Source organism: Vidua macroura, chromosome Z (assembly GCF_024509145.1).
Source record: "Vidua macroura isolate BioBank_ID:100142 chromosome Z, ASM2450914v1, whole genome shotgun sequence".
In the NCBI taxonomy this organism is placed as follows: Eukaryota; Metazoa; Chordata; class Aves; order Passeriformes; family Viduidae; genus Vidua; species Vidua macroura.
This window is the reverse complement of record NC_071611.1, coordinates 58,135,982-58,160,463: the sequence shown is the minus strand read 5'-3', so window position 1 is coordinate 58,160,463 and position 24,482 is coordinate 58,135,982. Positions and strand designations below refer to the sequence as shown.

Below are 24,482 nucleotides of genomic sequence, written 5' to 3'. Positions count from 1 at the left end.
GTTCAAGGAAGGCAAGTGTAGAGTGCTGCACCTGGGGAGGAATAACCCCAAGTTATTCCCAGCACAAGCTGGGGGCTGACCTGCTAGAGAGCACCCACTCTTTTTGTCTGTGTGCATACAAGTGTGCATGTGCTGTACCAAATGTGGGAGAAATGCTGCTCTCCTAGAATTTTAACTGCTTAAATTGTTTAAGCTATAAGTTAAGTTAAATGCTTTTGAGTTGAAGTACTTTTTAAAATGCTATTAAGTGCTGTTGGGCCTTTGGGCTGTATTCCCCTTTATCCTTCCCCTTTCTATCCTCAGTGTGCCTTGACCACTTAGTAAGTAGTAAAGAGGGCCTATAGAATCTATTATATTAAACCTGTTTTTACTGATACTTTTGCCAGTGATTCTTTAAACAATCTTAAAACATATTCATGACATGGGTGCAAATGCAAAGTAATAACAGATGAATGGATGTTTGATAAATCACAACTCTTTAGAATTCTTAGTAACAGAAAAGGTATTAGAATAAAAAGTTGTATAATGGTGCACTTGACAGCACCATGTCAAGTTAACTCCATTATTTATTGTTTCTAATCTCACTTTACTGTGTTTCTTCAGTGAGGGTCTGAACACAGAATCATACAGGGTAGAAGCCTCCAGAGTCCGCAAGTCAAACTTCCTGTGTGAAGCAAGTCAAACTTCCTGTGTGAAGCAAGTCAAACCTCCTGTGTGAAGCAAGTCCAGCTGGAGTCGGGAGGTTGCCCAGTTGAGTTCTTAGTATTCATTCTCCTGATTATTAATTTTAAATATTCATTTGGTGCAGCAAATTGCGAAATAAAACACTTTAAAATAGGTCCAAGTTGTAAAACCAGAGAATTGGCAGCAAATCCAATACCTTTATCAACTGGAACACTGTGAAATAAGTAAGCAATTGTCTAGACTTCCTCTTGCCCTTGCTCATTTTGACTGAACAAACTTCATAAAATTCTGCTCTTGGGGGAGATTTCCTAGAACAAAAAGATATGTTGGGTTCTTTTCAGTGTGAAGCAAAACACTCATTTTTCTTTTCTAGCCAAGTAAATTTCTTGCAAGAATATTGGGGGTTTTTTTTGTGTTTTATAAGAGCACAGATGAAATAGTTGAATATAATTGTATTTCATCCCAGAACATTAGCTTGAAAAATGTAATGGGCATTCATAACACTGACTGTGTGTCCAACTTCTGGTAAAAGTTTGTCTCAGTTTAAGACAATTTAAAAAGTGGACAATCTGAAGTGAATTACCTCCCCTTATAATTTTAACCAGTCCATTTCCATCATAAGGAGAAACAAATATGGGTTTATGTAAGTGAAAAGAATAAAGGTTTACTAACATGTGAAACAGCAATAGGCAAATCACAGGAATCACCATTAGATACAAAATTGCTAAATCTCACTGGCCCTCCCAGAAAAAAGAGAAACTTAAAATAGTGGAGTGACCACTCCTCCAGGATGATGGCCCCCACAGCTGGCAATGTGGTTTGAAAGACAAGGGGAAGCTGGTGACGAATCTGTCCTGGGAAGGTAGGAGCTGGGAATGAAGCAGTTCTGGTGGCAGATGGAAATCACGGGCATTGTTGGGATGCGACTCTGGTCCCACAGTGTCACACTCTGGTTTGTTGGGTGTGGATGCTGCTGTCTCTCTGTTTCTTGTCATCCACTGGACTCTGCTGGCATTGGTGCTACTATTCCTGAGCCATTGGAATGTTGGGAGGGAGCAGCAGGGAAGAAACAGTCTCTCAGCACTGATGTGTGATGACCCGACTTTGACTGGCTCAAGCTTTGCACAGGTGTTGCAAAATTCACTCCAAAAGAGGTTCTGATTGTAAAATGCAGCTTTTTGGGTTGCTACTGTTGTGAGCCCAGAAAAACCCACCTGAACCAACATCTGCCTTGAGCAAATGCCATGAGAGAAGTGAGCACTTGGCTTGGGCACTCCAACATTTTAAAGGGATTGGCACCACCCCCACCTGCCGTGCAATTCCGTTTCTGACTGTGGCACTGGGCTTTAAAGTGTAACTGTTTTGGGCACAGATAGATCTGGAATCCAATAACATTTTGGGTTACCCAGGATAGAGTATAGCACAAATGTTATAAATGTTATTTAAGTCTCAGGTAGGAATTCTCTACTTTCAAACTCCTGTTGGAATATGGCCACATTTCTCACTTTTTTTTTCTTTTTTTTTTTTTTTTTTTTTTTTTTTTTTTTTTCCTGTTGCTTCTTAAGGCCCAGTCTATTTAATCAGACATTATCTTTTCAGATATTCTGGCTGCAATGCTGACCATATTGAAGTTGACCCTGCTGACTAAATTCCCTTCAGTTAATTGTGGCAAGATTACAGCATATATATTTATATATATTTCTTCAGAGTACTCTCAAAAATTTCCAACCTTTTCCAACCTGTCTCTTGAGGTTACCATAACTTATTATCATTTATTACCTTTGTGACACAGCTTATAAACCTTTGCAGCCGCATTCTGAAGAAGTTTTCAAAAGACTTTTAATATTTTTAGTTGGCTTCCTAGGAAAACAAGGCTTATGCAGTCATGCTGCCTGTTCCTCTGTTTGTTCATCCCAATGTCTTTGATCCTGTTTTTCAATTTCAGCCAAACCTGATGGAAAATAGAGGTCTCACAGACATTACATCCATTCAAGTGGAGTAGGAACACACAATTCAATGCTCGAAAGTTAAAGGTTCTGTTCATTTAGCTTGAGAACCTTGTACTTGGCTTGAAACAAGGCAGGGTGTGCTCTGTCTCCTATGCAGGGGAGTTCAATGGTGTGGGATGGGGTGGGACTTTGGGAGAATTACCTGGACACAAGTTATTTGGGGAAGGTGGGAATTCAGCCAGTCACTGTAGATTCCACAGCCTCCGTGTGATAAGTTAGAAAAGACTCTTTGTTCATCAAGACAGAAAGAAGAAGCCTTATGTAGATAACAGAAAATCAAAGGAGAAGCCTTATGTAGATAACAGAGAATCAAAGGAGAAGCCTTGTGTAGATAACAGAAAACCGCCAGACAGAAACTAGTTAGTATGTTGATTACTTAAGCTGGTTGTGTAATTAGAACTTAGGTGCATATGGAAAAGACCATTGCAGGGCCGTGGACTTTCACCAAGGAAGAAGAGAGGAGCCTTTGTCAAACGACCACCAGAGAGTAGAAGACGACCCCCTAGCAACAGAGGGCGCAAGTGCAGACTACACCCAGAGATACCGCGGCCCCGGAGAAAAAGAGTATAAAAAGACTGCGGGAAGGGGGAAACGGGGTGGGCCGTTTTGCGGAGCGGGGACTCCCCGGCTGCACCCAGCGCTGTTTGCTTGCCATCGCTTGCTGTAATCAATAAACTTCTGATTGACTCTTGAAAGGCTGAACAAATTATTCACCTCTATTTATAACATCCGGAACAATTGGCTGTTGCTGTAAGGGTGGCATCTTGCTTTGACAAGTTCACAGGACCGTGATGACAGGTATTTTAGGGCTGACAGTGCACTCCCAGATGGGAACAAATGTCCCTGTGGAGCCTGAGGGGCTGAACAATATCACATGTTGAGGGCTCAGAGATAAGACTCAAGGATGAGCTGTCGTTCCCGCTGCCTGCTGGTGGGTACCAGGGCGGCTCGGACCCGTCCCGTCCCCGCCGGGGGTTCAGCCGCAGCCCTTCCGCCGCCGCCGCTGCGGAGCCCCGCGGGGAGCGCTCTCGGGCCGCCCCGCGCCCTCCCCACTGGGGGAGGCCCGGCATCTTCTCTCAGGCTACCATCGACGGGGCGAGAGGACACAGCCTCAAGCTGCGCCCGGCGAGGTTAAGGCTGGACCTAAGGAGGAATTTCTTCACAGAAAGTGTAATTAAACATTAGAATGGAATTACCAAGGGAGGTGGTAGAGTCACCGTCCCTGGGGGTGTTTGAGGAAAGAGTGGACGTGACACCCCAGTACTGTAGACTAGCTGACATGGTGGGTTCCAGCCCGATGATGGGCTGGAACAGGACGACCCCAGATGTCTTTCTCCACCAACTTCATTCCGTGATTCTGCGGGTTCGCGCTATCCTCGCTGAGAGCGGCGCGGCAGCGCTTGGCCTCGCCCAGCCGCCGTCGGGGGCGGGCCCGCGCCACAGCCATGGAGACGCCCGTCGTGCCGGAGAGCGACAGGTACCGGCGCTCCGGCGGCGTCGCTCCCGCCGGGCCGCGCTGCCCCGGCGGGCCGGGCCGGGCCGGGCCGGGCCGGGCCGGGTCGGGTCGTGCGGAGCGAGGCGGGGCGGGGCGGGGCGGAGCAGTTACCGCCACGGTGCCGGGGCGCAGCGGGGCCAGGGCCCGTCTGACACCCTTCCCTCCTTCCTCCCAGCATCCGCAGGGCCGTGTCGCTGTTCAACGCCGTGGACCCGGGCCGGTTTCCGCGGCTCCTCTCTCGCCTTCTCCAGAAGCTGCACCTGAAGGTTGGCGGGGCGCGGGGAGCCGTCTGGGGGTCGTGTAACGCTGGGCCGGGCGGGGCGGGAGCGGGGGCTTGGCGGTGCTGGAAGGACGCGGGCCCGGGCCTGGCCGGAACTTGGGTAGCGCGGCTGCGGACCCTGAACGCAACCCCCGCTCCTTCTTAAGGATTTTAGATCTGGATTTCATTCATCACTAGATCTTCAGAGCTGTATCGGGGGCATGAAGTAAAAGCCGTGAGAAGGTGAATAGCGTGAGAACGAGTGATGCTTGTTGTAGCCCGCTGCCTCCAGGTGCTGGTGCCTCCGAGAGTGCTGTCAGAGGACCCGCGAGTTGCTTGGCCTTTTGCACAAACTTTTCCTTTACCCTCGCGAATGTTGTCCACAAAAATCGGATTTGATATCCGGTTTGCAAAAAGCCAGTGATTACACACTCGAGTGAGACATTGATTATTAATTTCAGAATTGTACAAACCCGATTTTCAGTGGTGTTCCCCAAGGCAAGCACCCCAAGCGTCAGAACTTTTTACCATTTATACATTTTAGCAAACAAAGGCTTTAGTGTTCATTGACAAAAGTTACATAGTTCTTATTAGTTAATATTCTGTCTTCTACTGGTTGATGATTCCCTCACTTCCCATGCTAATTAGTCTGCATGCTCAGTTTTTCTCTTCCCTTGAGTCAGTGGGCTTCTTGGGTTTGTGGTCTGTCAGCTGGTGGTCACAGATTCCTCTGCAGGAATTACCTTTTACCCAGCTGGAGCTGATTTCAGCACAGTTATTGAATTGGCTTTATCAGTTTCTCCCTTATCTTGGGAGTTCTGCCAAATGTCCTTGAGGCCCATACATTCTGCATTCTTGCGTTCAGTATTGGTGGTACATTCTTCCCAGGTTCTGTTACCCTTTCCCTAGGTCTGAGGTCACTGATGCATGTCAAGCCCTAAACCTTAACAAGGCAATTCTTCCAACAAGTATTTTGTCTTTCTAAAATCTGCACACCAGGCAGAGCTTGTTAGCTGCTCTCTGTTTCATAAATTAAGTCACCTTTCTTCTTGGTTAGGCTTGAAAGTATACAAAGATTGACCATCAAAGAACATCCTTGTTTAAGAAAATGTTACATGTTCTGCATTTTACAACACAAAGGAAGCACTAAATGGGTGCTTTATGTATTTTTCTGCATTTGTGGATGTCCATCAACTAAAAACACCTGTGGAGTTGAGGATAAAAGTTAAATCCAGAGCTTTTAGTGAATATTTCTGTCGTCTTTGCAGAAGACGGTTATTGATTGCAGACTCAAAAGAAATAAAATAAATAAAAAAAGAGAAAGTAAATCAGTAGTCACTTTCATTTCACAGTGCTCAAATGTCAAATGCAGACTAACTCTAAACCTTGTACTAAATATTGCAGGGGAAACTGAAAAATGAATCTTACACCAGAAATTATTTTGTTAGTTTCATTGTCTTACAGTGTCAGATTTTGTTTATTCCATTGTTTTGTGTTTAGAAAAAGTATAAGAAGAAACACATAATTTGTTTTCTATACACATATACATATAGACTAAATGGTAAAATATTACAGGAGCAGCATGGAAAAAAATGCAAATATATTAAAGGTTATAAGTCTGAGATTGTAAGGATTCATTTGATTCAGCTGCTGATTTTTTTTGGTTTTTGGTTTTTTTTTCTATTAACAGCACTAGCTTGGATGCCACTGTTATTGCAGAGAGTTTTCTCTGTTTTGCATGTGTATTAGCTGTTAGGTAACAGGAATGCATCACCAACTTTTTGTTTGTTTGGTTTGTTCTTTTTCACTACTCCATAGCATTTTAGTAGCTCTTCGCAGTTTTAATTGGCATCTGTAATTCAGTCCACTCAATCTCATGAATAGTTTTACTTCCTAAAGTACCTAAGTAACTAGTTAAATTGCTGGACGCTTGAAATGAACTTCATTGCCTTAACAAAGCAGACGCTGGGAACTCTGCGTTTCCTTTTAACAACTAATGATTCAAATAATGTTTCCATTTTGATACTCTTGTTATAAATGTTGTGATCGTTGAAAGTTTTGTGTAATTGCCTCATTTTTTTATTTGGACAGCTAAATTGTTTTGCTTGTCTAGCTTTGCAGTTTTGGATTACTGAGTGGTCTAAATGTGGTGTTTGTTAGTAATTGGGTTTTAAAAGAAGGCAATATCTGCATTTTAAATTACTATTTAATTTGCTGTAGTATAGTAAGTACAACTGCTGTATTTTAAAAGTACAGCACATTCTCAATTGTCTTCAGAATCTCAGGAGGCTATAGATTCAAATTTGACTTTCAAAATAAATATTCATTAGGCCTTTATTTCCTTTGCAACAGCATGGGTGATTTTTTGAAGGGTATCCAGAATGGAAGACGCATACATGACTAACTTAACTACAGTTTTGCCTTCTGTTCTCTGGGGTGTGATTTAAGTAATGCAGTTTGTATTTGCCTTATTTTTATTTATAAAAGTTTGTTGGAGATGATCTGATAATTGGAAGAATAATATTTCTGTAGTGTCTATGAGGTACAAAGAGAAAGCTTTTTCTTTTGATGTATGTCAGATAATCCTGTGGTACTGTGTTGGCTTTTAATTTTGATTTTCAGTGAGAAGAATTGCATCTACTTTGTAATTTCTATTTAGAAACAACTGGATAGCCACTGTGTTTATAAAGATGAGGAGAAAGTTTTTACTTTGATAAATATGTTCTTGGTCCTTAAATGAAATGTTAGGACTAACCATTTTTGTGCTTCAGGCTGAAAGTACCTTCAGTGAAGAGGAGGAAGAAAAACTTCAAATAGCTTTTTCATTGGAAAAACAGGATCTTCATCTGGTTCTTGAAACTATATCATTCATTTTGGAACAGGTATTTTGTTTTCACCATTAGGCATTAATAAATGTATTTTTTTATCCAGCTATAGATTTCAAAAATAGGACAGTGTATTTAAAAAGGAATTAGTGAAAATATATATAAATAGTATATTTTGTATGTTTTGGGGTTATGATTTAACTGCTTTTTGTTTCTTGTCTTTCTGATTTAGATGGGACTAGGTGCCTTTGTGCAGTGGTTTTTCAGCTAATGTAAATATTAATAATATGAGTGAGGTCTGCAATACTCCAAGGGAACTCTTAATAATTATGCAATATAGTATTCTCTTGTATTAATTGTATCAAGCAGCCATGCATTTTTTAGTTCTTGTGAGGAAAATCCTAGATAACATTACTGAGCACAGCTTAATTTATGTTAGGAGTCAGTTATGGAAAATTTTCATGCACAGAAGCAGTCTGTACTGAGGTGAACAGGCACAACTAATATAGCTCAAGCATTTGGAGAAGTGCATGGTGTAGCATGGTGCAGATGTGTTGTAAACAGAGAAGGTTTTCTGATTTGGTGGTCTACCTCTACTAAAGCTGGGAAGCTGTTGTATTAACCGGTAAATATGGTAACTGTTTTAAAAATTGTTAAGCTCATGCTGTTATCCATCCATTTAATGCAAATATAGAAAGTGGAGTCTTGTGCAGAGGGCATGCATAGTGGTAGTCTTTTGGAGGATTGAAATCTGGTTCTTTCTTACGCATGTCAATTTATGATCAGTTCACTTAATTAACACATTCCACTGCATTAGAAATAAAACAGTCCTCCTCGTAGCTCTCATCCACCAAAAAATCAAAATGAAACCTGAGGTCACCTCTAGACTGCAATTTTTAATTTTCATCTCAGCAAAACAGCACAATTACCTGTTTACTCCCTTGTCCAGATTTTGTCACACTGCTTAATTTATATTATAATTATTGAAGATGAACAGAAAAAGCAGTTAATTCTCTTAATGCTTCTTTTGCATTAAAAAAAGGAGAGAAGAATATGAATATCTGCCAAAAAAAAAAAAAAAAAAAAAAGAATCCAAGATGGACTACATATTGTATGAGAACTCTTTGTTTTCCTGCTGATAGCTGGGCTTCTTGGAGCAGCTGCTTATTCTGTCAGATAGTAAGTGTTTTAACAGCACTTTGGTCTGTGGAGGCATTATAAATAAAAAGATTGCCATACAGTCTTTGCCACGTATGTTGTTTGCTTTTTAACCTGACCTGGTGGTGACATAGTCCTGTTTTAAAAGTGAAGAACCATATAGAATGTCTTCCACAAAAAAATTGATGCTAATAGGGAGGTAATATTGAACTCATTCAGTTTAGGGAAACTGTTCCTGGTTTTCCAGAATATTACCTTGTAGTTTAGTTTTGTTTGAATAGTGTGAATTTGGAAAAGTTCTCCTTTCTTGAATTGGCTTCAAAGTGCATCTGTTTTTCATTGATAGCTGCTTTGCCATCATATAGAGTGGAAACCTGTACATATACTCAGATCTGACTTGTGTCTACATTTTTTTTGTAGTCTATCTTGAGAAGAGTAATTTGTAACACTGCATTTGAGATTGTTACAGTTTTCCATCCACCAAGTAGCAGGATTAAGATGAAAAGCATGCAGATAGTTCCCCTAGCGGAGTTGCAAGTAAAAATCTTATGTGAACACAGTGGCCATTTGTGCTAGAATGTATCTGCTATGACCCGTAGAACAGCACTTCACAACAGCACTTAATTTTTCCTTTAACAGGCAGTCTATCACAATTTGAAGCCTGCTTCACTGCAACAGCAGCTACAAAGCATTCACCTGGATCAAGACAAAGCTGAAGCATTTGCTAGTGTGTGGGCAGCTGCAGGTCAAGATATGATTGAAAAGTTCAGGCAGAGGGTTTTGACCCCTCAGAAGGTAATGCATGTGGCTTTTCTTCTGAGAGAGAATAAAGTTGTATTAGTTCAGTTTAAACTAAGGTGCAAAGTTTGTGACAAACCAGGTCACTTACAGGTACTAGATAAATTTGATCAGGATAGTTGAATTCTTTTGTTTTAAAGAGATGTTACATGTTAGCTGAGCTGCTGTAACTGCTGTAACCCAGCTATATATGCACTATTAGCAACCTGCATACTGTTTGTGAACACGCTTTACAACATGCACAGGGGACAATGTGTTCATGAGCATTTGTGGTGATCGAGCACATCAGGTTGGTCATTCTCTGTGCTTGTGTCTGAGCTCCTGCCATCTTTAATTTTGTAAGCTAGTTGCATAGTGAATTTTGCAAGATACTTATTATAATTTTATGGTGTTTTCCTATGATGGCATATAATCTTGCTTCCTATGTGTGTATTGCCACTTAAAACTTGCTACATGCTTTGGAAGTCTCATTGTATCTTTAGACATAGACTCTTTATCTATGACAAGGTATAATAACATAATTTTGTTGATTCATAATAACCCTTCAAATGCATAAGGAATTGTATATAGAACACACCAGTGTCAGCCAGGATCAAATTTTTAGAAAGAATTGTGAAACACAACTCTGTTATTCTTACTTTATTTTTATCATTGCTTTATATTTTGTTGGGATAGGATTCAGTTTGTTAATTAATGATTTGATGAGTAAGATAAACATAGAAAATAAATTGTATCTATTAAGTATACGTGATGCACAGAGAGAACTATAACAATGTAATTTGTACCAGCCTGCTTGCTCCTAAATAAATCTAGAATTTCACTTAGGTGTAAAATTCACATTTTGAGAATTTTGAGAAGATGAGGTATATCTATGGAACAGACTAAAGATACTCTGAATTGCATTACAGTTGATTTTTCTCAAAGTATTTAAACTTGATCCTTTGTAAAACTGGGTAATTTTAGACACAAAACTTACAGGATTCTGATATGCAAAATTATAATAACTCGTGAATCTAACAGAGTAATTGACTGTGTAAGTATAAAAAAAAAAAAAAAGAATCAGCAAGATATTATGTGTTTCTTGGTTTTTTTGAAATAATATTACCAATGCCAAGTGTACAAGTCCCAGAATTTAAATGCTCAGTGGGATGGTAAGTATAGAGGCAGGTATGACTGTCCATTGAAGGAGGTAAGTAATTTGAAAACCAAGTGAAATAATGAAAGATTATAAGGTAAACTTTTCAACATACAGAATATATGTGCAGAATGAAAGGCAATTCTGAATATAGCCTAAAGCAGATGTCTTTAAAATTTTTCTTCAGACAGACTATGCATTAATACATGTTTTACTGCTGGCTCCTCAGCCTATGAGAAACTAATAAAAACACCTTTCATCCTCTTTCATTTCCAGTTTGTACCTTACATACCCAAGGTCCTTCTCTGACCGGCTTTGGGAATGACGTTGCTCTGTTACTTGTCTCAAGTTTTGTCAGCCCTGCAACATAGAATGTTTCTGGTGTGTGTTACAGTTTTGGAGGTTCTTTCTAACTTCAGCACCATCTGCCAAGGCAATGGTGTTTTCCTACTATATTACATCCCATATAAAGAAGTTTTAAACTGTCTCTTTAATTGAACTTGCAGGTAAGCAACTGCAAAAATATTGTAGTGCCATTTACTTGTTTTTTAGCGTGAAAGCAGGTTTAAATACAGGTATGTGCTGCTACATATTAAACCATCATTTTCCCTCCTGACTTTTTGCCCAGATAACAAGTTGAGTTTCAGTTTAAGCTGAGCTGGAACTTGAATTTGCTTTCTCAGTTTGTTTTGAAAGTCTCTGAAGTATTACTCCGGTAGACTTGAAGTTTATGAGAGTTTTCCTTAAAGATTAAGTTCACAAAACTAATTGCTGAATAAAGAATTAACTCTGCTAGCAAGAAGTAAAAGATTTTAAAACTTGGATCATAATGGAAGAACAACTTGCCATGCCCTTAATAATCTTCTGAATCTTTTTGTAATATCCTACAAGTGCAGTAGGTGACTGCATTGTTTCCTTCAATATTGTTTGTAATTCCATATCTGCATGTATTTTCTTTACTTCCTTTCTGTACCTTGAAAAATAGTGGGCAAAATATTCTCTTACTTGTTGTACATTGCTGTACTAGCCAACGTTTTGTAATGTTCATCATCATCTCTTCAACTGAAGTTAGAAAAAAGTTATAATCCTGACAAATGCTTAGAGAAGGATGATTGCTTTTTCGATTACAATAATATACAGTCTAAAATTTATAATTTCAGATTACAATGATATACAATTTAGGTATTTATATTGATTTAGAGATTATATTAACTTATTTCTTTGTAGAAAAAATGTGTAGTCAATTATTAATACCCTCTTCAACATGTAAATATGGGTATAACATATTAAATAATTGATCCTATAAATATGCCCTCTATATCAGTATTTATTTACGTGGGCATATATGAATTTCCAATTTACATTGTTCACTTCTCTTCCAGAAGCAATATTCTGTACAGAAAAAGATTGACACTTATATTATCACAGATTCCAACAACATAGTCCCACAAGCTGGGAGGAACTTCTGGAGTGTATTTGATCCACCTCCTCTGATCAAGCAGGGACATGTAAACCCAGTTGCTCAGGACCATGTCTAGACAGCACCTGAACATCTGTGAGGATGCAGATTCCACAATCTTCCTGGGCACTCTTTGTCAGTTCTTGGCCACCCTTGAAATGCCTAAATGTTTTCCTGTGTTCTGAGAGAGCCTCCCATGTTTTAGTTTGTGCCTGTTGCCACTTGTCCTGTTACTGGGCCTCACTGTAAAGAGCCTGGCTCAGTCTTTTCAGCTTTCCTTCACATAAGGAGTTAAAAAGCTCTCTTGGGTCTTCTTCTCATATGTGAGGTACTCTTCCATATCCTCTCCCTGCCCTTCCTTCATTTTGATGGCCTTTGCTGTACACTTTACAGTACCTGCATGACTCTTATACTGTGGAGCCCAGCGTTGATTATGCTACTCCAGGTGAGGCCTCACCATTGTTGAGTACAGGGGAAGGATCATTTTCTCCAGCCTGAGGCAATACTCCTCCTAGAGCAGCCCAGGATGGCTCACGATCAACTTGGGTGTCCACCAGGAGACTCAGGTTCTTTTTCACAAGGCTTTTTTCCAGCTGGATAGCATCCAGCTTGTACTGGTGCTTGTCCTTTCCAGTGCAGGACATTTCACTTCCTCTTGTTGAACTTCATGAGGTTCCTGTCAGGCCATTTCTCCAGTCTCTCCAAGTCCCTCTGGATGGCAACACAACCCTTTGGTGTACCAACCACTCCTCTCAAGCTCTTCTCAGACCTCACATGGAGTATTGCATGAGGGGCTGGCTGAGGGGCCCCCAGTACTACACAGACAGATCTGTTGAAGTGGGTCCACAAGAGGGCCAGTGATGTGATTCAAGGGCAGGAGAACCTTTGCTGTGAAGACAAACTGAGACAGTAGGGGTTGAGCAGCCTGCAGAAGAGAAGGCTTCAGAGAAACGTTGTAGCTATTCAGTTAAAGGGGGCTTACAAGAAAGATGGAGAGGGATGCTTTACTGGGGCATGTAGTGGCAGAACAAGGTGCAATGGTTTTAAATGGAAAGATTATGGATTTGGACTGGATTTAAGGCAGAAATTCTTTATGAGGGTGGTGAGACACTGGAGCAGGTTGCCCAGAGAGGTTGTGGATGCCCTGTCATTGGAAGTGTTCAAAAGATTGGATGGGGCATTGATGAACATGATCTAGTGATCAACATGTTCCCAGCCCATGGTGGGGAAGTTGGACTAGATGATTTTCAGAGGTCCTTTCCAATCCAAACCATTCTATGAGTCTATGAATGCTAGTTGTTGGTTGGTTTTTCTTTTCTCTTTCATGTTCTTTTAAAAATACATACCGGCTTTATGGTTATCATTGCATATTTGGTATGGACTGTTGCTGACTTGTTGAGGTGGTGTGCAGCACTACATATGAATTCAGAATTTAGTTCATGTGTGATTCTTTTGTACTTTTGCTTATCGTGTGCTTCCTGCACATTAGTAACTCTTAATTTTCTTTATTAGAAGCTTTAGTGGGTGTGTAAAGGGTTTGCTTGTGTGGATCCAAGTGCAGAATCAGAGTCATGATTAATATTACTGAGGTCTCGATAGTTGTGTTCCAACACATACACAGTGTCCCTGCACACATTCACAAGACAGAGTTTATGAAATAACTAAGATATGTTTGGAATTTTATATTGTGTTTTACTAAAATCTGTGGGGCAAATTAATTCTAAGTCTTTCCTGACACATGGTACTTAGAGGTTGTCTGTTTTACAAGTATTGAAATGCTGACAGTACAGTATTTTCTGTCATGTACACAAGAAGGACTGAGCTGTAATCCATTTCTGTTTCAAAACAAAAAAAATGATTTTTTTTTTTTTTTTTTGTTAGGGGTATGGTTTACACATTAAGAGAACATTGGAACTTGTGTGATTGATTAGCTTATGGTCACAAACTAGTGGGTAGCTGAGTGTTCAAGCTTGTTATTTCATAATAAAGCAAAAAATTTGACTTCTGCCATTTTTGAGAGTAGGCCATTGCATCTTTTGGCTTTCAGAAGTGTTCAGGTTTGGACTCAAGACCACTAGTTATTATGAGAAATAATTTCTTGTAGGTAGTTCTTCTTTATTGTTGTGCTATTTCTCTTAAACCAGATTTTTTTTTCTTGCCTGCAAACTGCTAGTTGTTAAAAAGCAGCATTCTGAGTTCTGGGTCTTTCGGTCCTGTGCAAGGGGTGTAGGTGGTAATGTGCTGGTTGATACCTTCATTAGGTATTGTGAAATTGTGTTTATTAGAGCAGCAGAACAAGTATTCTGATTAGGTGAAGTTTACTGTGGCATATTAAACACTATTTCTAATTGTTTGAGAAAAACTATTCTTTTTTGAGTATAGGTTTTTGAATTTTTTTGTGCAGACTTCTTAGTAGATAGGGATACTATTCACCTGAGAAATTAATAAAAACTGTGGAGTTAAAATAAAGCTGTACTGTTTAATACTATTTCTCACTTCATCTTTTCATTTTTCTTTGCTGAATTATTGGCAGTCTTCAGCTGCACAGAGTTATATGTATATTCTGCTGCTGCGTTAATTGGTTCTTTAGTCCTTACTCATATGGCTGTGCCTTTATTATATTATTTCTGATGATGATAATACAATCCCAGTCAATTAAAATTATGGTATTTGTATAATGTTTTTCTTTGAACCCATTCTTAATCTGGCCTTTAAAATGATAGGCTGGTGATAATAGTTTGTTATCAATCTGATCCAGTTTTTAAGTTTCTTCTTGGTAATGTATGTTTGGAAATGAGGGCACACTGATCAGATTAAAATGTTTTTTTTCCACCCTGCAAAGAAGAGCTAGATTTTTTATAAGGTTCACTATGAGTTCTCATGGCAGTTTTACATCAGTTTTGTTGCTTTTTTCCACTTCTCCTCCCCCAAATATAATGTTCTCTGTATGTGTTTTGGTATTCTGTGCAAATCTTTGTTTAAAGGAAGATCAAGCTAAGTGCTTCATAGCTTTCTAGTTTTGGAAAACTATTCAGGGTGTCCAGGTGTTAAAATATACATAATGAAAAAGATAAAAGTCCTATGTTGCCAAGCAAGAGGAGTTTTTTATAGCTTTCAGACAGCATTGCTTAATATAATGACGTGTGGGAATGCAACTAGTGAAATTATGTACCTAAAATTCTTGACAGAGCTGTCAGTTCTGTATCTTGAGTGCCTATTTGAAGCCATATGGGAAAAACTCTGAAAGTCATTTTCTCAGAAATTAGCCTTCTTGCTAATGGGTGTAAATGTAATGTTAATGTGCTAAACTCCCTCTGCTAAATGCTGGCACATCTACAGAAATACTTTGAAACACATGCATCCTGTGGTTATGCCAAAAAAAAAAAAAGAAGAGAATTGGTGTGCTCTGTATGTGTATGTCATGGCAGAATTTTTTTTTCTAATATCAGAAGAATGCAAAATAAGGGGGAATACAGCTCAAACTATAAGAAATAAGTTTACAGTTTCTTGTTAGTACCTGATCAACTAATTGTTCTTACGGTGACAAGCTGAGGTCACAAAAACAGTTTTGTACATAAGGGCATTGTCGCAGTGAATTGTGAACTGGCTTGCATTATGTGATGCCAGTGCACTCACAAAGTGTATTGATGAAATACAAAGTAAAACTATAGTTTTATACCTAATCACCCGCTCCAGCACAAGTGAGTCTTACTCTTTCACTCACTCAGCTTTGTTAGTAGGAGTTTTAATTGTTTACAATTTTTAGGTACTACTTCTTAAGGATTTTTTAATGATTTGCTTCTTATCCTTGCCCTCTTCTGTCTTCTACCAAGAAATTATAACTTAGGAAGGTTGGAAGAAGGTACATTTCGAGAATGTTTAGGAAGATCTATGAATTTTGTTCTGTTCCTACATGCAAAATAGCATTTTAAAAAGTTAGAAAGATTAGCACTGTCCTTGTCTTGTGTAATTTCCTGTGTAATACAAATCATAATTTTTCCTCAATATGTAAAAGAGCTTTTGGAACAGGAGTCTGGTTGTGATTTCAAGGCTTGAAATGACAGGTAACATCTGAAGGTTTTTTATGGTTACTAAAAATGTTTGCCTTATCTCTAGTTAAAAACTGTCCAACTTAATCTTTCCTCCATTGGATCCTGTTATATTTTCTGCTAGATAAAAAGACCAGTCAGCCATGACTTAATAAAAATGGTCACAGACTGGTGTACATTTTTACTGCAGCTGTGCCCACAAATTTGCCATAGATGGATCACAACAGCACATTTGCCTTTTGCACTAAATGCTACAGTTTTTGAAACTGGAATGCTTTTTCTCATGTTTGTCATAGAGTCTCTTTCTATTTGCTTTCAAGCTAGCTGTTTATCAGTAAAAATCAGTGAAAGATGAAAACTTGCAGTAACTTCAAATATGGGAAAGTCTTTTGAAGTTTTACTCTAGCTTAGCACTAGTTTTACTCTCCAATGTCATGTCATATTATTTCTTTTGTATCCTTCCTGTTGAAGCATACTGGTTCTTTTTGGAGTGTGTCTTTTTCCTGATTTCTAAGGTTAAAGAGATGAAGGGGTTTGGTTTGAATATTGAACCAAGAAGTCTGAAAATACCACTTTTCTTGGTATACATGCTAAGTAAAGTTTGCTGAAAAGAAAAATGATTTTATCCTTGAAGGCAAAAATGGGAAATCAGAAGAAATTAACCTCCAGCTAGTCTCGGATGAAGAATCTAGTTAAACTTAAATATTCACTAATAAGGTGGATTTAGGTGCATAATTTGCGCATATTTTCCTTTTAGAGTTAAATCCTAGTCTCTTCTATTTTTAATATGCTCTTAATATCTTCTCTGAGAGGTAAGTGAGGTACTGGCTCTTTGTTTTGCTCCTGTTGCTTTTTCTAACATTAATTATGAGCCAAAGCTACCAGTTTACAGAGTTAAAAAGCTTACTGCTCTTCATTTTAATTTTTTTTTTTGCTGCCTTATTAAGTTACTGATGTTCTTTGGGAAAGTTATGCTGAGAGGTCCAAGAGTTTACATGATTCTGTAAATTCACTTCTGTCTGCCTAGCCCAATCCAACTCTTTCCTTGCCTTTATACTACAGCTACTTTTATTTCTAGCTATTCTTGTCTACCGGTGAAAAGTATAGTTTCTCCTTTCTTTCTTTTTTTTTTTTTGTTTTTTGTTTTTTTTTTTTTTTTTTTTTTTTTTGTTTTTTTTTTTTTTTTGTTTTTTTTGTTTTTTGTTTGCCTGTTTGCTGATGGTCTCACAGTATCTACAAGATTTGGAAAACTAAGGCAGAATCTGGTTTAACATTGTATTCTAGTATTGTGTCTAGGTAGTTGGGATCCATCCAGTGATTCTTACTTTCTTCTGCTTTTATGACTGAGAAACATTGCAAAAATATCATTAAAGTTTCAAAGTCCAGTCTTAAAAATTTAGTGTGAGTCACTGTAGTTGACTATGCCACTTCTGCTTAACTTGGCTGTGCATTTGTGTTATGACTAACTGTAACTACAGACTTGTAGTTCATGAAAATCTTCAACCTATTGTACTGAATCTGTTATGTGGCTGAGTGGTTGTACCTATGGTTTTGTTGACAGTTACATACCATTTTTATGGGGACTGCTCTAAGTCTTGTGTTTAATTTGAAGATTTGCATAATACTGTCAAATGAAGGTGCTATTCTCTCATTTTGTATTTCATATATACAGGTGAAATATGCATGTTACAAATTTTAAACCTCTTATGAAGGAATACTTAACTACAAAATGCCTCAGTAACCTATTTATGAAATGGGAATGCTGAATTTTATTGTAGTTGAATATGTTTGTCCAGTAGAGGGACAGTTTTTTAACTACTGTATACTTTATTTTCTATTTTCTGTTAAAAAATAGAAATCTTTTTCTATGGGTGTTAAAAATTTGGTAAAGGACTGCAGTCAGAAATTTCATGCAATCATATGAAAATCCAGCTGTTTCACTGTAGGATTGCTCACCTGTGGAGCAATTGTTACAGCGAAACCTGCTGAAAAGAAGCTGCATCTTCTAGAACTTCCTTCAAAGATATTCGTGCCACCTGAGTTCAACTGATGTCAGTAGCAACAATGGAAAGTAGAAATCAGTGTGTTTGTACAGTCATCTCCCACACTCACAATGCTCAAGCTTCCCATCTGGAGAAAATTGGTATTTGATCTGGGGCTTATCTTAAAGGAAACATTCTCTTCCTGATTACAGATTATTTCTGTTATGAAGACCCTACCTGTGGTGATTGGCAAATTTTGCCTGTCAGTCATTGCCTTCTCTTAAAAATTTGTCCCTTTTTTCTGTTTTAATATTCGTTTGCTATATTGAGTACACTTTTGGCTACGTCCTGCTGCTGTTTCCTCTGCAGTAATACTATTTTCTTTGTATGGAGAGAGTTTTTGAAGGAATTAATAGTCAGGCATGTTTTGTCACCCTTAAATCATTCCTAAATGATTTCCATCTCCACAGCAGGCAAAATTGATATTTTCAGGTCTTATTTTATTTTTGATTCTGGGGTGCTGTGTTTGATGATGAAAAGTGGAACTGGCACCTCCAGCTGCAAATTTTAGAGAGAAGAATTAACAGTTTCCTCTGGTTTTATGCTGGTGTGATTACACAGGAATGAAGTTAGAGTAATGCATTGTAAACCAATTTTTTTTTAAACATATAATACACATTTAGTCCTCTCCCATCATACAAAACTGATAGTTAATATATTAAAACTATACATACATGTTGCAATATTTTCTTTAAGTGAAAATTATTGGTGTATTTTGTCTAGTTGATTATTGAAAGATGAGGGGAAGAGATCCTCAAACTTTAAACATGAATATTTTGATTTTCATTTTTTTACAATGAATTGAGGAATATTTTGTCTTCAGTGGAGGAATAAAGTATGGCAGTTACTCTTTCAAGAATTAAACTGAGTGAAAGGATGGCCATACTCATTTTCTTCTAGTTATTTGCTTAGAACAACCAAAAAAATACAAGTGAAAGAACTGCATTAGAAAATTTCTTACATTGTGGAGTATTTATTTCCTTGAAATATTTTGTTGAGTGGAAAATATTTTAAAATATTTTGTTGTCAATGTGATATATACTACTGTAATAATATGAGAAAAAGATTTCCTGAAGATGTCTTGCATATCCCATTGTCTCTTCACTGATCATAACAGTTTCAGTTAGGATAGTATGGATGGCTTAAATATCACGAACAGCTCTTTCAGTTATTCCAGGAAGTGTTTCATTTTTCAAGTTGGACTATTCCTCTCAAAATAGAGGGAAAAATAACTGAAGTGAATGAGTTAATATCTGAGATAAAATGACAAAATTCTGATTTCATTTGTTAAAAAAGATTTAATTTCTCTCCTTCTGTAATTGTTGTATTTGGGACATTATAGTCCCTTGCTAAAGTACATTGGGCAAAGACATTAAGTTGTAATTTTCCCCATTACTGCAAGCTGTGAAATTATGTAGTGCACTTTTTCAGTTTGTCAGGCTTCATTTTTAAGGTATAGTTTTGCTGACACTGGGGCTATTCAAGGATAGTTCCTTTTTTCTTCAGATGTGAGAAATCTACTTCCTCAAGAATAGGCTGAAGGTTGGGTTTTCATCCCTTTTTGTGCTCTCTTCCACGGTGTTATTTACTCATTCTTAACACTAAAATAGTAGGTGTTTAGACTTCACAATCTTAAGATGTCAATATTTACTTTTAACTATGAATTAAGGTAGCCTGTTAAATAGGGAGCTTTGATGTAGTGAAGCTGAACTTACCTCCAGAGTAGCTGCTGTGTGTAAATTGAAGATACACCACATTTAGTAGAAATAGATGAGGAGACTGTAACTTTGAAAAATATTACTGTGCACTTGTGCATTATTATGGTGATTTTAATAGAAAGAGCTTCAAGTGTGTCAATTTCTTTCTCAGGCTATGAAAAGCATAATCTGATGTTCAGTAACACCACAGTTATCACAAATACCAGATCATTTTGAACTGAATGGTCTCTCAAAATAAGGATTAAATTATTTGCAAATAAATGTGTGAATCTATATACCAGTGGAGCATGACACTAATTTCTGTATTGCTGTAACTGACCTACTTTATCTGCAGTAGTTCGTTAGGCTTGAGCCTAATGGAAGACTGTTTTCTGTGGTACCTGTAAAAAATGAACCAGTAAGAAGTTATTGGCATTCTGTTCCCTTTATGCAGGTTTTAAAAATCTTAGAAAAAATGAAGTCAATTTCACTACTTCAGCATGTCCTCAAATTAATCAGACTGCCTGAGAATGGAAGTAACTATAGATGCACTTAAACTACCCTGAAATCAGTCTTTGAGTATGGATGTAAAGTCGGGAGACCTGGGTGTTATTTCTTAGCTATGCAAGTCTACAGAAGCATTCTGTACTGTAGAAAGCTGCTGGCAACCAGGAGCAGGGGTGTTCATGTTAATCAAGTCTTTCAGCACCACCAGTACCAGGAGAGGTTGACCCCACAAGGAGAGCCTACAAGAGAGCTGGAGAAGAAGTACTTTTTACAAGGGCATGTAGTGATAGAATGAAAGGAAGAGGATAAAAACTGAGAAAGGACAGGTTTCATTTAGATGTTAGGAAGAAATTCTTTGCTGTGAGGGTGGTGAGGCACAGTACCATGTGACCCAGAGGAGTTGTGGATGCCCCATCCCTGGAAGTGTTTAAGGCCAGGCTGGATGTGTCTCTGCATAACCTGGTCTAGTGGAAGGTGTTTATGTGTGTGGAGGAGAGGGGAGCTGGAATCAGATGATTTCTAAGATTCCTTCCAAACCATTCTATGATTAGAAGCACTTAGCTTTCTGCCAAGATTTTAATTTGCAGAAGGAATGGTAGGATTTGTTTTCATTTGTGCTCATGTTACTGGCTTTTAATTCTGACTGTGGGCTACAAGCTCAGATTGCTTTAAAATTCTCCTCAGTCATGTTAGGAGGCTTTAGCAGTTCCTTAGCAACTTTGTGGTAATGAAAATCTTTTGCTACCTAAAAAGGCACATGTTGGGGAGTTTTGTTGCTTTAAAAAAGTTCAGGCAGACAAACTAAACCATAGCCCATTAATAGTGGAAGAGATACTGAATAGAAGTAATACCATTGAAAAACTGCATTATACAGCTGGCTTTCAAAGACTACAATTATATGGTAATGTTATCACTTTTATTTACCAATTACCTTTAAGCTATACTGAAAACATTTTTTGCGGTACTAGTTGTAGACTTCCACAAATTGTATATGTTAGTTTTCCTATGCTATATGCTCCTTTCCCATCCAGGGCTTTCATAACCTTTTTTCCTTCATAAGCATAAAACTATATGACACTTGCTGCTAGTTTAGAATTGCTTCTGTATTCTCTCCTCACCAGGCTTGTTAAGCAGTTCAGCCCAGAATTGTGTTTTTCTCCCTTTTTAGGTTTTAAGATGAAACACTGTTTCTGAGCATTCTTCTTGTCCTTCACTAACTGCTAATCAGCATCTATTGCTCTGCCAGTAGAAATGCTTATGGTCATTTGCTTGCCAGAGAGGCTAATACTGGATATGACAAGATCTTTATACCGTTTTCCTGTAGCCAGGTTATCTGTAGTGGATCATTAAGTAGCATTTAACCTGTAACGCTGATTAATTGTGCATGTATTTTGAATCAAGTATGTTTTCTGAATGTAACATTTTATTCTATTTAGTGAAAGCTAGGTGTTCTGAAAACAGAAAATCTTGCCAAGAAAAGGGAGAGCAAGAACCTGAACAAAATAATTAGATCTCCATAACAGGTTAAATTTGATCTGTAAAGCAATTGCCTGTTTCAGAACTGTCTAAATGCCTGGTGGTTATAAAAACATCGGTGCTGTTGATTTGATGTGTCCAAGCAGTATTTCTGTAGTGTAGTTCTTGCAGGTTCATTGCTGTGTTGAGCAACTCATCGTTGCCCTTGCTTTCCGTGAGTCTGTGCTTAAAGCACTTTCTAAGGGACAAACAGGTGCCAAATCATGGATGAGAAACAGTGGTTTGCATTGTATTATGACATCCTGCTGGCACTGTGGTAAGAAGTCAGCTGCCACATCAGAGAGTTCTGAGAGCCATATAATACTGTTCTTCTGTAGTTTCTGTAATGATTTGTTACAACCCTTTTAGAATCAGGTAGTTTACATGAAAATTGCAGTTTTCTGCTTTAAAATTAAAGCAAACTTTAGTCTTTATGGTGTAGAGACAGACAGGAGATGTGATGTCAGTTTATAAGCCAAGACTAACTGAAAAATATCCTCTTTTCCTTCTCTGGTATTGACTGAGTATTTAAGCCCCTTTTTTCTGTTGTCCTTTAAAAATACTGGACTCTGCTCCAGAAGTTTGGCTGAAGTTGGAGGTATTAGGTAAGAAATTTTAGATGGATACATATTTTCTGAAATTCTGTTCTACTTAATTGTCCCTGTTTCACAATATTTCTCCTTATTTTGTTTCTTCAAATTAGGTCATTGCCAACCATTTTTAGTGTCAGTTTCTTGTTCACTTAGGCTCTGTTCTTGCTGTTTCAGGTTGGAGCCCTGCAACATGCCTATTATTAACATTTGTTCTGCTTTCCTTCTCCAAGTTGTAGTCCTTCATTTTGAGTCTGACAGCCTGGTTCTTGTATAGTTGAGATGATTAATCTGAATTTCTTTGCTAAAGAACATTTATTTGATTTCTCATTGAAGAGTGTAAAATAAATATGTAGTGTAGTTGAGAGAAGTATTTTTTGACAACCAATATAGAAACTTGTCCTATTTGACAGACTTCTTGAATTTCTTCTCAGTTTAGGTTTAATTTGTAATAATGTTTATGGGCAACAAAAAGTGGAAGTAAGGAACTGTGGTGAAGATGTGCTGGGAAGAGACAATAGAGCATGTCAAAACACAGTGGGCTGTAAGAGAAGTGGTGGATTCTGTGGGTGTTATTTTTGACTGTGTAAACTTTGATTTAGCTGGAGATTGTGCTTGAGGTTTATATCAGCTGTAAAGGCTGCCTTGACGTTTAATGCATTGGGCTTTTTCAAGAGAGTGACTTTCACACAAATGTTTTACCATAGTTATGTTAGATTGGTGATGGTCTTGTCTTACTGTGTAAAATGCTATGCTCTACTAATTAGCATGTCTACTGGATAGGGCTTGAGTTGGAAAATCCAGTGTTTTACACTGGAAGAAAATTGCTGTGGCCATCATGGACAGACCAGGTGATGTTTCTATGTACCTGTAAAGGTGCTGCTCATGTTCAGTTGAAGGGTCAGATCTTATAGTAGAGGAACTAGCTGCTTTCTAGTGTGGATCTGCCCTGTGATGGCTGTGGGTGGCCACTGAGAAGCACTGTGGGTGAGGGAGTACAGGGCTGGTTCAGCATGCAATGACACCTGACCTCTTCTACAGTCAGCACAGAGTGAGTTCTGGAAGGGGGAGGTGCATAAGTTCTTCCATGTCTGTGAGTCCCAAGTGCCATGGTAATCTCTTCAGAAGCCTGAATGAAACAAAATGGACAGAACAAATGAGAATTTACAGGGCTTATTGAAAGCTTCCTCATATCTTTATTGCCCTGATTTATTTGCCAGAGGGTTCATAAAACAGATCTGAAGCATTTTCATATGTTCTTACTATCGGTTTTGTTTAGTACCTATGTTTATTTCCCTTCCTTTTTTCCAGCTTGCACCTGTTTATTTTTTGTCGTGTTTTTTTCCTAAGCATAACCTTGAAGTGCAATAAGTGCCAGAGAGATCAGTGGGAATTTACAGCAATAAACAGTATATTTTCAACTGTGTTTAGTGTTGCAGTGACAAGGTAGTTTGCATATTTCTCACCTGCTGATGAGAAATTGTGAGAAGAAGCTAAAGGTCTATACTAACTAAAAACATGGCTTTGTTTTCATGCTAGGCATGGAGAAATACTTCTCCTCTGCCCCAGTAAGTGCTTTTCAGTTAGTGTATCACAGATTCTGGTGCCGTTCTTCCATCATTCTTTTTTCTGTAACAAGTTTTATACAAGAAGTAAAAATAATTTTATAGTCTTTTCATATTTGAAAAAAATGCCCTAAAGTATGTACCATCTTGTGACTAACAAATACTTTGCCTTGACACAAATGCCATGGAGAAATGTATCACTACTGTCAAAAGGTTAATTAACATAGCAGGATGTTGTATATCTTCTAAGTAAACAAACACAACCATTGGCAGATCCATGTTGCATTTTTCTTTTAGGAAAATGGGCCATTTTGATGCCTTAGGCAGCATGCTATTTATTAATTAAAACTTATTCTCATAAAACTATGTTTAAAACAGAAAAAATACATGAATTGTACAGGAAAACAAAATAATTTTTAAGGTAAATCAATATAAAACAAGAGTTAAAGCTGCTCCTCAGCTATAAACTCAGGCAAATGTGCTGCCACATGTATTGTATTTGTTCTGAGCTCTCTACAGTATTCTGGGATAGATGTGTATAAGAAGTGAAACAGACAACACAAACTTGATTTCTTTATTTTTGGTGGTTTGTTCTTCAGTCTACACAGAGTACATGGTATTTAACAGCTTCAGAAAAGTCTTAAAAGTCAGGCTTCTTTGTATATGGTTTTTGTCTCTAGTGGCATTATCTTATG

General features: G+C 38.1%; 1 protein-coding gene across 2 annotated transcripts in view; it reads left to right on the top strand.

The window, feature by feature from the left end:
• The first annotated feature begins 4,118 nt into the window (after nt 1-4,118).
• COMMD10 (COMM domain containing 10) overlaps nt 4,119-24,482 on the top strand; it is a 132,838-nt gene continuing 112,474 nt past the window's right edge. For both annotated transcript variants that reach the window (XM_054003169.1, XM_054003171.1), the window contains exons 1-4: nt 4,119-4,170; nt 4,364-4,454; nt 7,219-7,329; nt 9,070-9,225. In XM_054003169.1, coding sequence (XP_053859144.1) covers nt 4,139-4,170; nt 4,364-4,454; nt 7,219-7,329; nt 9,070-9,225 — 390 coding nt within the window. In that variant the 5' untranslated portion in view covers nt 4,119-4,138. The remainder of the gene's footprint in view (nt 4,171-4,363; nt 4,455-7,218; nt 7,330-9,069; nt 9,226-24,482) is intronic.